The sequence below is a fragment of the Colias eurytheme genome, chromosome 1 (genome assembly GCF_061535395.1).
Source record: "Colias eurytheme isolate Ceu_HAF_F1 chromosome 1, ilColEury1 Martin Lab GWU primary, whole genome shotgun sequence".
Classification (NCBI taxonomy): Eukaryota; Metazoa; Arthropoda; class Insecta; order Lepidoptera; family Pieridae; genus Colias; species Colias eurytheme.
In genome coordinates this window covers 854,997-869,916 of record NC_142980.1, presented here as the reverse complement: position 1 = coordinate 869,916, position 14,920 = coordinate 854,997, and the positions used below count along the sequence as shown (strand labels likewise).

The 14,920-nt window shown below is 32.2% G+C and overlaps 1 protein-coding gene across 1 annotated transcript in view; it reads left to right on the top strand.

Annotated features, from left to right (window-relative positions):
• The window catches only part of pico (ras-associated and pleckstrin homology domains-containing protein pico), a 140,596-nt gene that overhangs the window by 104,519 nt on the left and 21,157 nt on the right, over positions 1-14,920 (top strand). The window contains exon 3 of the mRNA XM_090119794.1: positions 8,185-8,280. Within this exon, the coding sequence (XP_089975920.1) occupies positions 8,185-8,280 (96 nt within the window). The remainder of the gene's footprint in view (positions 1-8,184; positions 8,281-14,920) is intronic.

The following is a 14,920-nucleotide window of genomic DNA, read 5'->3' as shown; positions in this document are numbered from 1 at the left end:
AATATTGTGTTGAATTACAATGAAAAAGTTTCCAATAGACAATTCAGTGGTTAAGCTTAGCAGATATTTAATTCATATACCTATACCTAATAACTTATAATATTGATCTATTCATTCGTCTTTAAAATAGAAAGGGACAAACCAATTGAATTAAAAGCCTATAATCAGTTGACCAGGCGTACAAAAACGCATCAATCGTAACTGATTTTCCGTCCGTTAACCAGAATAAATACCGTCAAAATCGGTTTAGTCTATATAGATTAGCAGAAATAAAGCGATAGACTATTGAAATTGTTAATAATTACTGAAGTGTTTTATTTACAATACATTACTACCTTGTTAAAATGTGTTGTTTACAATACATAATTTCGTATACATTACAGCAACAATTTTTGATACAATACAGACAGACCCTGCAATTAAATTTATTTCTAGTATAGATAAGACACAGTACATATTAAAATAATATACATTATGTATTACTCAGTATGATTTATTCTTTTGTCTCCCATAAGAGCTCATGATAAAACATATCTATAATTGTGTCAAACATTAGGATTAGTACATAATGAGTCACAGCATCACGTCAGCGTTTATTAGCTGTTTGTTTTTATTATCATACAAATTAACTGGAAATCATGCACACCAACACTATTTATATCATTTGAATATATTATACATTGATTTATGTATATAAAACTTAAAAAAAATGTTTTCAAGGTAAGACAACACATTTTTTAGGGTTCCGTAGCCAAAATGGCAAAAACGGAACCCTTATAGTTTCGTCATGTCCGTCTGTCCGTCTGTCCGTCTGTCCGTCTGTCACAGCCGATTTACTCGGAAACTATAAGTACTACAGTGATGAAATTTGATGGGAATATGTGTTGTATGAACCGCTACAAAAATATGACACTAAATAGTAAAAAAAAGAATTGGGGGTGGGGCCCCCCATACATGTAACTGAGGGATGAAATTTTTTTTTTCGATGTACATACCCGTGTGGGGTATCAATGGAAAGGTCTTTTAAAATGATATAAAGTTTTCTAAAAAACATTTTTCTTAAAGTGAACGGTTTTTGAGATATCAGCTCTCAAAGTCGTAAAAAGTATGTCCCCCCCCCTCTATTTTTATAACTACGGGGTATAAAATTCTAAAAAAAATAGAGGTGATGCATGCTAATTAACTCTTTCAACGATTTTTGGTTTGATCAAAGTATCTCTTATAGTTTTTGAGATAGGTTGATTTAACTGTAATTTATTATATTTGCTGCTACGGAACCCTTTGTGCGCGAGCCCGACTCGCACTTGGCCGGTTTATTATGTGTAAATTTTAAATTAATCACGTAAAGAAGGTTCAGAGGTGAATACTGAATATGTTTTATTATTTTTAATCTATACTAATATTATAAAGCTGAAGAGTTTATTTGTTTGTTTGTTTGAACGCGCTAATCTCGGGAACTACTGGCCCGATTTGAAAAATTCTTTCGGTGTTAGATAGTTCATTTTTTATCGAGGAAGGCTATAGGCTATATACATCTATATCATCACGCTAAGACAAACAAGAGCTGAGCCATTTTATATTCCAGTGTTTCACAAATAAATGGTTAAAAAAAATCTTATTATTGTTGCTTTTCTGTGTATTTGTCTAAGTTATTTCGACTGGAACTTTAGAGGTTTTCTTTTACAATAAATAAAGTTATAATTTAAACTGTTTCAAGACAGGTGTTTTCAGTTTATTTTGTACAATATTTGCAGAAAGCTTCTTACAAGTTCGTATTTTAGGATTTTATTCAATTGATTCTCTGTTGAAGACTTTCTCGAGAAACAACATGTAAGCCGCTTAGCGTTGTAAGTTTTATGTTTAAAATCTTTTAACTTACATTTGAGGAGTTCGAGTATTAAATAAATTGTTTTCTTTTTAATTCTATGTGTATTGTGAATTGTGAATAAACCTATTTAATAAAGAAGATAAGACTATTATACAATCGTGAGTAGAGATTGTAGTAGAGACAACGATAATATGAGAACATAATTTCGAATTCCTACGTTATTTGCTGAGATCCTAGCGCTAATGTCAATATAACTTTATTACCTTAGAAACTACTGCTTCTTTTTTACCAAACATAGCTCCTTAGCTATGTTTGGTCGCCTTGCCACTATCGACAGACTAGCCTTTCGACAAAAAAAACGTATAGCCACATTTTGCAACAACTTTTCTTAATGCACTTCTACAAGCACAACCCCCTTTATAGTTTATACCCACTTAGCCTTAGGCTATATGGTTTATGCCCTACACCAGGCTCTAGACCCTCTGACGTCATCAAATCAAAATGGCGACAATCCGAGTAAATTCCAACGATTGCGTGATCCACATCACGTCGCTGACATTCAAGAAACCTTGGCTGCATTCACATCCTTCTAAGATTTATGTTATGTCACTTTAATGGTTTATAATTGTATTATTTACTTCTGTATTTATTTATCTGCTAGCTTAGATATAATAACTGTGCAACCTGGCTTCGCCTGTGGTACACTGTCGAAGATTGGTCTAACCAACTCAGAAAACTTCGTGGGCACAGGCACAACACTGCTGCAGTGCATCATGATCAAATGCATAGTTTATGATTCTATTAAGTACATACAGACAAACTATACTTAATAACTTGGCTTATACATATAGATTTATAAGATTTATTAGAAGTTAAAAAAACATTTTTGCGATTTAAATCCTGTCAAACACAATAAGTTTCATCATATTTATTTAGAGATTAACACGTTCACTGCGGCATGTCCAGTATCGGGCCATCAGCGACTACACCACAGTGCGGCGCCCAAAATCGCAGTTTTCACCGTGGTGCGGCGAGGTTCTTTATATGTTAAACACAATTAAAAAGTAAAAGGAATATGTACCTATAGAAAAGTAATTCGTTAACATTTTTAACTATAAATGAATTGAAAAACCTCATTCACACAGGATTCGAACAGGCGTTTTAAAGGTGTCAGTTTGGTAAAGCTTGTAACCACTGTGTAAACCATATTGCTACAGCTCTTTGTATTAAATAAGCGAATTTCAATAACTTTACAATGCTGAAAATTTTATGCTTTTCGATATTGTAATATTGAATATTTCATATATTGGTTGTAGATATTTATATTGCTACTAGCCGCCCGAGTTTTACGCTTAGCAACACATTAAAACATTGCATAGAATCTTTTCTAAAGCACTAAGATCAACGAAAGAATGCTCTACGCCTGTTTACACTAAAGTAATTTGACATAGTGGGGTTAGAATGAGAATTCGCTCGTTTGATATAAATGCACGGTAAGGTATCGAAAAACAATTGATAATCCTAAGTATGTTACGATTATCTTGTTTATCAAGCTTCCACTGAAATTGGAAGTATGACATTACTTGTTTATAAATATCTTAGATAAATATGATCTAATGTTGTTATATATATTTAATCCGACCTACTATTCTACAAACCTTATATATCTGAATCTAATCGCTATTGCAGCAAGACTGTGTATCTAATTTCGTATTCATTTTTAATAACTTTAGCTAACCCTATAAAATATATACTATGTACCTCAATTGGAAATTCTTAAATTAAGTACCCCTCTTCTATAACAATGTTCTGATAAGAAATATATTTTAATATTATTTCATTATAAAGAAGTAAGAAAATAAAGAAAATCCTTTCATTTTGATAGGATTAATAGATATCAATAAAAAATATATTTAAAATTCCAAAAGTCTTCAGTAAGTATATGATTTAAGAAAAATGTCCACTTAGGTTCCAACTCAGTCCAATAACAAACATTAAATTGTCAACCATTAAAGAAAAAAACATAATATAAATCACAACTGAAAACCGCCGCGGTAGAATCGCTCGTGTGTAAGAACCCTTATCACCTCACACATAATTATAACACGCCTCGCCACAAAACGAACATCTGCCACTTTCATACCGCAATTTAAAATTAACAAAATATCGGAAGTTATTTTTCGTATTATTTCTCTTGTGGCGTCTGTTTTAAGTTTTTATGCACCGTTTAGCGAAAACCGTTTATTTTGTGCGAAATTATAATATTGGTTGGGTAATTTATTTTTTCATAATAGCATTGTTTTCGAGTCAATTTGAGGGGAAACGCTTCGATTTTTAAACTGTTTTGCAGACAAAAGTGTGTGTTTTCTGTTACTTTGTTGAATATAATGAATTACTTTATATACATTATAAATTTTTTTTATATACGATGTTTGGCTATTTTAAATACTGAAGCTTATATATTATAGAGATTAGAGTGAAGTCCTACCTACATATATGTTTTATGTAGAGCAAAGGGTATGAGCGCATTTCACATACATAGCTTTACGACTATAATATCACTCTGTAAGTCCTGCTGGATCGAGCTCTGAATCGAAGAAGCTTCAGAGCTTTTTTATCGAAACCTTGAGCTTCGCATCATCATCAACCACGGTATCAAAGTGACGATCTTCCAAATTAGTATGCCCAGTATATGCATATAATGTGACGTCTCTTGCATAAATTATAATATATCACATCCCATAAGTACATACTGGATGCATCGGTAACATCTCAGTTTATAATTTATTTGAACTTTCACAATAATAAATAGATTCATTACAGTGTGGGCTGCTCATTGTAGTTTGATGCTTGATTGATGGAAATGCGGGTACGAGCATGTGTGTGTGTGTGTGTGCGTGTGTGTAGGTATAATATGTGTGTGTGTGTGTGTGTATGTGTGTAGTCGTATTCCACGCCATATTGGAAAATAGTTCTAATATATTTGGTATTTAATTTGCATATGACAATTCTAATTTGAAAATTAGGAGAAATATTACTGGATACCATTATGTTGGATAATTTCTAATTGGAATTAATAAGAACGGACATAGGAAGAGTAGATTTGATATAGATTTATTTACGTTTTACTGTCACGTGCGCAATCAACAAACGAGCAAAGCCACGAGTGAATAGATATTACTAGAGTAAAGTTTTATATCTAGTAAAAGAAAACGATATAAAAACGTAAACACTTTCGGCTTTTTTCTTTTCAAATATGAAATAGGAAACTTTTCCACTCACTTAAAGTAATTAAAACGGCTATTAATGCATAAGTTAAAATTTAAACACTTTATTACCTAGGAATACTAGTGAATTCCAAGAAAACAATTGTAAATTCAAAGGACAAAAGTTAAGAGGTCTAAGGGTGCTTCACACGAGAGAGGTTCGCGAGTTAAACCGTCACACGTTGAGACGTTGAGGCTAGCTTCACTATAATGGCCTAGATATGAAAAAAGCTAAAGCTTGACTAGAGACCCTTGGCGATGTCTAGGTGCTAATAATGCCTAGGAGATTTCCTGCGAAACACCTTGAAAAAAGGGCGTGTATTAAGATAATGACGTAGAATGTGGTGACGAATAGTGCTAGTAACACTTCACGTTTCTTTTTTTCGCTCTTTAGAATGTCGAGACACACATTAGAGAGTATTAAGTTTTTCACGTTCTTGTTCTAACATACCTGCAGACACTTAAATTTTCTCACACCTACTTGTACAGACTGCTTGCAATTATTTTTTTTGCCTGAAGAGCCCAAATTCATAAAAAAGTGTAGAAACTTATAGACAAATTTAATTATAAAATCATACCTAAACATAATGTAAATGAAAATATTATTATAATTATCAAGTTAAAACACAGACCATGTATATTGTATATGTATTTCAAGGCACTTGTTGATTTAATAGATAAAGGTGTAATTTGTGCTCTACCATCAATTCCTTCTAAACTACTAATTATGAGTGCCAGTCTCAGACCTAATTCCCTCCCTAACTAAGTACATAATTCCCTCTTTTTTTCATTTACAATCATTTCAGTTACCAACGATTCAGTTGCTTTCAGTTGCCAGTAAGACATTTCACAGAAACCTAACAATGTACATAATTCCGTCGTTATTTCATTTACAATAATTTCAATTTCCAACTATTTGACGCTATACCATACACGCTGCTCTAAGCAGCCAATAAGACATTTCACAGAAACCTGACAGTATAATACATAATTCCGTTCATTTCATTTAAAATCAAATACTATTTCACGCTACTGGTAAATGTAACGACGTTTTACCGGCCGCGGCGTCTACACGCTTTTAGTGTGAAGTGGCTTTAATCGGATCGCTGTTCACTTAACGAGTCTCCGGCGTTCTTGTCTGCTAGCAAATTGCAAGCATTCAGTTTTCAAATAAACGTTAATATCTTGCTATGAATTATGAATCTTTGTTGGTAATGAGATTGGATTAGTTTATTATAATAACATAAATATATTTATTGATATTGTGTTATAATTAATGTAATAAATGACCAAATCGTGAAACGTTGACGATTTAACGATCTGGCCAAACTATGTTGGCCATTTCATGAAATGAGCAAATCTACGATATGGCCACGACATATCTATATATTATGGAAGTTGACATTTTTTTTGCGATTTATATTGTTCTATTGAAAAAGCAAATAAGTACTTATTAATTGTGTATTAAAAATTTACTTTTAACTACAAATACGCATACTCTTGTGGTAGAGGTTTTACCTCTACCATAAGAGTAGAGCCATACCACAGAATACATAATAGTAGCTAAACGCTAGCCATACCATAAAACCAACTTACATAACAGTAATTTTTAACAAAAACTATTCATAATCCACAACAAAAGTTAACAGGATTTCATAACTATCACTTTTTGTTTAGCGTGCCGTTATATATCGTGATACAAACATAAAAGAGTTATCGTAATGCTTAGAAATTACTTTTTCGTGAACAATCTTGCGTAAAGTATTAAAGTTTAATCTGCATTATCAATTTCACGCACAAAAATGTTTTTTTAGAAATCAAATTCTATTTATTATATCATTGCCAACTTACACTTTTGTTTTAAACATCATATTGATAGAGTCGTTTTTATGTGGCTAGTAAAAACACATATGTACCTAGAATTATGAATAGACGCCATTAAAAAAATAACAATATAAAATCATGTTAATTCTTCTCCATTTTAACACACGTAATAAAGAACGTCTGTTAAAAAACAGACCGAATAAGTCACAACTTCAACGTCATATTAACTCGTTATGGACATTTTGTACAAATGAATGCGTAAATCCCAACGCGGCAGCAACAATGGACGACAAATAGCTTAATAATAGTGTTCCTTAATTTCCGTTCGGCGTTCACGAGCATATGGTCAAATACGCCTTCAAAATAATTACCACGTTTTCAAAACTCAAATAACGCACGTGGCAAGCTATCATTAAAATCAATTTAACATAATTCAACCCCTAACCCAAGTCATTAAAGATCATTTTGCATTAGCACGCTACACAATAAATGTCCACGTGGCGCTGTTCAAAAAATGACGCGACAACGCCTGAAACATTTTAAAATTCGAACGCAAATTCTATTTATTTTTTAAATATACGGCTCAAAATAGCCTGACATTACATCGCACTTATAACCTTTAACTCGGGCGTCTTCGAGATCTGTGTCTACGATGCCTTTTGTCATAGCTCTTTTGTAATTCGAATAAGCGTCGATTTTTCCACAGATTACATTAAAAGCTGTTCGTTCTTGTATTATTATTGAAGTATTGTCGCTTTGTGACAAAATTGGCGCGTAATGTAATTTAAATTTTTTTCGCTTTCCAATATTTATTTTGTTGTTTACATTTCATATTTGCTCCGAAACCTGTATATTTGATGTGAAAAATTATTTAGTTATTTTTAAAGAATTATTATGATTGGAATAAATAAAAACGTTGTAAAAGTTCGACACCGATGGGCGTTACTCTTTCTCTTGCTAAATAACAGAGGTAATGCATAATATTAATATACTAGAATAAAAATTTTCAAGTTTTCTTTTGAGTAATGCTGGTCACAATTATTAGATTATATACATTTAAGTACCTGAAAAAACGATTTTTGATACTTCCGTAAAATTTATTGAGTACAATGTTACAAACAACATTTTTGGTATGATTATTTCTTTGTAGTTTTAATTCAATAATTTTCACATTCGCGTTGGGATTTGAATCCACAGCGCGATATAAACTTGTTTTCCATTTGATCTTACTCTGTTTTTTCATTAGTTGATATATTTTTGGCACAGATGGCGCTGGTCGAGGACTCCGCTGCGGGCACGGGGGGCGAGGACCCGGAGGCTCTGCTCAACGAGTGGCTTGGAGAGCTTACTGTCTTGACTGCGGTAAGTTGTTTCAACTTTCAATATGTGGTTGCTTGGTAGAGATAACTGCGCAGTGATAAGGTACAGTTATCTCTACCAGAAAATGCCTTAACGCTTGAACGCATCAATCTAATAAATTTCATAGTAAGATAGCCCGGGCTACCTATATTATATCATCACGCTAAGACCAATAGGAGCGAACAATGCTCGTAAAACGGCGGGGTACAACTAGTTAAATTACATACAAATTTAATAAACCTAGAAGACCCTTCCTAAACCAACAGTAGATAAACCAAACACGGCTGACCACAAATCTCAAATTAATTGCCAATTCCGCACAGGGCGCTCAACCTTGCTAATCAATGAATATTGCATCAATGAATATAGACACGCTAATTAATTATTATAGTAAATCAAATTCCACTGTTCTATTTATATACTGTGACAGAATATAATTCTGAATTTATATCTACAACTAGCTTTTAGCCCGCGGCTTTACCCGCTTTATCTAAAACACAGGTCTAAAACCTACTAAATAATGTACTAAAAGCTTCCTCTTGAATCACTCTATCTATTAAAAAACCGCATCAAAATCTATTGCCAAATTTTAAAGATTTAAATTATATGGATATAGGGACAGAAAGAGAGGGACTTTGTTTTAAAGTTTATACCATGTAGTGATAATGTTATAATGGTGTATTATAAATGTGTTTGACCCTTAGAATATGACAGACGTATTTATATTTCTGGTATGAACTTCGCCAAATATCAGCAGAATACTTTTCACAATGCATTTCAAGTGTCTACAAGACAAGCAGACGCAGGAATGGCTTCTGTCAGAAAAATATTTAATAAAATCCAACCAACCAACAAGCAACAATCCAACAAAACAACCTTTTAGTGTTACAAATATAAATGTGAAATTTTGTGAGGATGGATGTATGTTTGTATACAGTTCCTCTTTTACAGGAAATCGACTTGACAGATTTTGATCATATATGTACTTGACAGTTATGTAGCTTGTGTACCATAAAAACACAAACTCTTGATTTTGCTGACTGGTGGAATGAGTTAGTTTTCAAAAAAGGAGGAGGTAACTAGACTATTTTCTGGATTTTTTATCTCCAGTCCCCCAGAACATTGGACTGAGTGGACTGATTTTGATTATTCTTTTATTATTTGAAAGCTCCACACCTAACCATTTTCAGGCATCTAGACACGCGGCAGCGTGTCAAGCCAAGTTCGATCGATTTAGTTTTTCCTTAACAATTAATATATAAAAGAAAGAGTTACACCGTTACACGGGCGCCGGCCACAGATTATAAATACACAGATAAATATAGCATAATTAATTAAACAAATAAAAGAAAGCTGTATCGGGACACGTGTTCCGAGCAGCCGGTGCGCAGGTGCACCCATACTGGTATTATGCCTATGATTTTGCGATACCACACGTATATTTTTTGTGAAACAGATTTATCGTATTGTGGAACGAAACGTGCCTTTTTGGGTATCTGTTGACAGGGTTTTATTTGAAGCTTTTGAAAGAAATTATGCGTCTTTAATTTGTATTTAAACGAAACAGTTAGTACCTACTACCTACATAATTAATTTAACTAAAGAAGATTTAATAAAATCCAGTTTCATAAAAATATAAGTAAGTACCTTGTTTTTGGGACTCATTTTCAAAAAACAAGGATATGATGATCGCAGTAAAAATCTCACTCATAAAACTTACAAGCTCATCTGCTTTTTGAGATTTTATCGCTGTTCCAGAAACTTGTTGAAAGATCTCAAATTCCTTATTAGGTATAATACATCTTTAACGATACATATATTCAATTGTATTTCCTTTTACGTCACAATCAATAATAACAAGCGATGCCAATAACATCTACTCAAGAAGAAACTTAAAGTACTATTAAGCATAACGCTCAGAAACCTTTTTTAGGGTTCCGTACCCAAAGGGCAAAACGGGACCCTATTACTATGCCTCCGCTGTCTGATTGTCTGTTTCCCGACTGTATCTCATAAACCGTGATAACAAGAAAGCTGAAATTTTCACAAATGATGTAATTCCGCTGCCGCTATAAAAACAAATACTAAAAATTTAAAGAAATAAATATTAAGGGGGGTCCACATACAAAAAACGTGTTTTTTTCGTATTTTTTGCTCAATATAAAAAATTAGTAGGTATACCTACAACTAAGGTGATTATGCTATTATAGATACGGAACCTTTCGTGCGCGAGTCCGACTCGCACATTTTTTTCTATTTTTACCGCATTACTATGGAGCGTGCGCATCCATTTTTTCATCTCCATCCGCTGTTAGACAGCTGTTGCCTCTTGAGACAAAAAAAAACAGCTTTAGGCGTTAGAACTGCATTTTTAATTCAAATATGTTCCCAATTTAATCTTCCGTTATTCTATTTCAGAACTTATCAGTGTCTTAAATAATACAGTAAGTAAAAAGCGCAACAACGTCATCGTTTATTCTGAAAAAAATGTTAATTGAAGTATTTTAGAAAATCATTATTATGTAAAAAGTCTTTATTACTATGTTTCTCTAATCTTAATTACTCTTCAAGAACTTTGAATTTTGAATCAGTCGATAATATTTAATTTATCGTCATAACCCATTGAGCCCCAAGCGGCCCGATCGGTCCCAGACACAATAGATTTTCTATTGTGTCTATGGTTCCGGGGCCTGAGTTAATAATAAATAGCAAACTTCTATACTCACATACCATCAAAATACATCAACGTCCACAGATTTTAAAGAGCCTATAGATTTTCTATCATCATTCATTCATTCATTTTCTTTTATTCATCTAATAAATAACTTATAACTATTTAAACTTTCACCACTCCACAGTACTATACTTTATACAAAAACCTCTTACGAAATCTACAAAAAATCAATTAGTTAAGTTTCAAATGACCGCCATTTATCTGATACTCTTAAAGAATACAAATTATATGGTCATTCTTCCAAGTAGGTCGTTGCTTATACGAAATAAGAATAACCTAATTATCCGATAAACTTGTTACTTTGTTTAACATTTGTTTATGGAAGACTAGAGATCCGCCCCGGCTTCGCCCATGGTACATATTTCGCAATAAAAGGTAGCCTATGTCCTTTCTCGGGTATCAAAATATCTCCATACCAAATTTCATGCAAATTGGTTCAGTAGTTAAGGCGTGATTGAGTAACAGACAGACAGACAGAGTTACTTTCGCATTTATAATATTAGTATGGATTGACTTAGTATATTATCTTGTAAAAATACTCAATACATTATGGGCATCGGAAACATAAGTGTGCAAATTATAAACAGATAGCAGCTAACAGTGTAACTTTTTTTATCCAACATGCTGTATTTTTGAGATACTCATAAAATAATTTTTAATATCTATAATATTTATTACATTATGCAGTTAATAGTCACAAAAAATAAAAATTTCATTCATCATCAATTGAATTACATATATACGTAAAATGACTTCTATACATAGCATGTTATCTCTATAAAATACTTTAAGCAACCATTACCAAATCTTTTGACTATATCAAATCTATTTCTTCCACAGAACAGTAAACTGTGATTTCTTCCATATAATACATTCAATAATGGAACTCTTTACAATATAAAATTAAAAAGTTTAAAAATTAAATTAGCCTTCGAAAACGACGCCATTGTATTTTAAATTCAAATATATATTGCCGTAAAAACAGCAGTGTATTGAATGTTCGGTGTTCCGGTGATTTTTTAGGTTAAGCCACATTTTTACTGCATCTTTTTGTTTAGGTTTTATGTGTTGCATGTCAATACAGATGGTAAAAAATGTAAATAAACTGATTATTTTATTACTGGAAGCGTTATGAATATTTAAATAAGGTTGTTATTAATTTATTAGCATACCGCCCTGAATACTCGTTTATTTGTTATGCATTTCACACATTTTACGGAATAAATTATTGAAGTTTTTGTATATTGTTCTTTGAATCTTTATTCCTTCTCTTTTTGCATAATATAATGTTTTGTGAATAAAACTAACGGATACTTCATTCGTAATTAGACTGGAGGCACCTTGGAGGACACGTTTAAAGAAGTCGGCCTCTGATGACAGTCATTAAATTAACTCAAAGGCCTTGACCAATTAAACCTTTAGCAACAACTCTTATTAAAAAACACAAAACAAAAGTTCCTAAGGAGAACAAATAAACAATACAACACAATCAAAAACAAGAGGTATTTCACCCCTAATTGTTCGTCAAACGACTTCGATTTATAAGCCATATTTATCCCTTTGAAATATCAAGAATATTGCTTTCACGGCTTTGGTGACTGTCTGTGATTTTCAACGCGAGTAATGTGGACTTGCAAGCGAATTGAAACCGTTATCCAAGCACATACGTTTCAATTTCCCCTAAATCTTTAATTGGTGAATCTTAGAAAATATAATTTGTAATGCAACAAAGGATACATCGTTATCAGAATTGCAATTGCACGCGTAATAATAAACAAACGATGAATATATGCAAATATGTTTTTTATGTGATAATAAAAACATTGGATCGGTAGCTACAGGTGAAGTGGACAGGTGTGCGTCCGGACCCAATAAATACGACATCTGGCTGTTGAATATTCTTACGAATAAACGCGAGTTTTGGTGCATTCGAGATAACTGTGCACCTGCCTGAAGCTGCGATGTAATCTGTACTTGCCTATACTAGCGGAACGCCCCGGCTTTGAGCTATGGCAAATGTGCTTGCACATTTAACTTCCTTCATGTCTTTGGTATTTAAATATGAATCGGTACTAACATGAATTTAGTAAATATTTCATAAATCGTACACTTAGTCACAGTTTCTTTTGTATATTAACATTTGGGAAATTATTAATCAATATATTTGTAGAGAATGTCAAAATGCGTATAAATTGATAATAATGTAGAGCCATTTATTCTGTTCAAAACAGCAAGAAAACACTGTAGTAAAACCGAAGTAATATACTTGTGGTGATTATAACTTTTATTATACTACATATATTAAATAAAATAAGCGTACAGATAAACAAAACACTGCACATATTCACAAGCTGTATCGTTCGCTTCCGGTAAGCGAATACGGGTCAGAATGCAGTATTGACAGGTGTTGGAGACACCTGCTCGGCAGATGGACCCCTAGACGTGGGATGCAAATACATCTAGTGTATTGTAGATGAAATAGCCCTTTGGGTTTAGGTGTAAAGAAATAAATCCCAGGTTGGTTTAATCCGGATTATATCTATACCTAGATGATTGTGTGAATAAAATTATGTTTTTTCAATTTTTTTTTTGTTTTTGTTTTTTTTTAAGTTTGATCTTGAACATGCTTTAATAGAAGTTTCTGTGTTGCACAAAAAAGACTAAAATAAGACTAAATTGTAAAACTTAACCAAACATTGAAATAATTTTTTCACGACTCTACCAGATTAGTCTCTCTTCTAAAGATTATGTTAAAAAAATTATACATAGGTAATGAAAATGTAATGAATAAATGGCAAAAAATGAAGAACGTTAAATACAAAATATTATACGTATGCAACATAAAATACATTAGATATTACAATCTTATTGTGCCCGTAGCGAACAGCTGCCTTCTATGGAGTGTTAATTTGATCGCGACTTCACGATATAATATGTAGCTGTTAGTTTTATTTATCAGTTATTAATATGACAGCTATTCACAATATTTATAGTCGATAGAAGAATACTGAATATAATGTAATCATTAATATGCACTGTAAATTAATTATTGTAAAATTCATGCAAATTTATAATGTGCGAGCTTTTTACTTGTTCTTATATTATGTATTATGAAATAATGTCTTGTCATAAAATCGATTTGTTTTTTTTTATAAGTACTAAATACTCAATGTCTACAAATGTAGAGATAGAGCCTAGAGCCCAAAAGTTATAGCTACAAACTCACACAATAGCTGTTATCAAACTGATATAAAATTTAAGTCAAATCAGTTCAGTACTTTCAGAGGTTTTTGTATCTTCACAATTCACATCCACGAAAACCTTTGTCAAGAAGTAAAAAGCTTCATACGATTAATTTTAATAGCATTAACCATTATATTTATAAATAACTAGCGGTCCGCCTCGGCTTCGCCCGTGGTACATATTTTGCAATAAAAGGTGTGCCAATTTTCATCAAAATCGGTCCGGTAGTTTATGCGTGAAAAACATACATACATACATAATTACAAACCTTTCCTCTTTATAATATTAGTATAGATTTAATCCCAACCAATAAAACACTATAGTGTTCATATTAATGCCATTCATAATCAAAATAATAGCATTAATTTTGCCTTTGTTACAGTATACACGTTACACAAAGTAAATGATTTTAATTCATAGCTATAATTAAATTAAGTCAAACACACACATTTCCATTTATTTTGCGAAATCCGAAATTGTGAAGATAATAATTACACCAATTATTTGTAAAATATTTTACTCAATGAGGGCTTTTCAAGCGCTATTCACGCGTGTTGATTGTTGTGGCAACGAATTTTTTGAAGATTATTATTTATTATTCTCCTGTGTAATAATTAATAGTACAAAATGCAGATGACTAATTAATTATTAAGTATGCTTATGTGT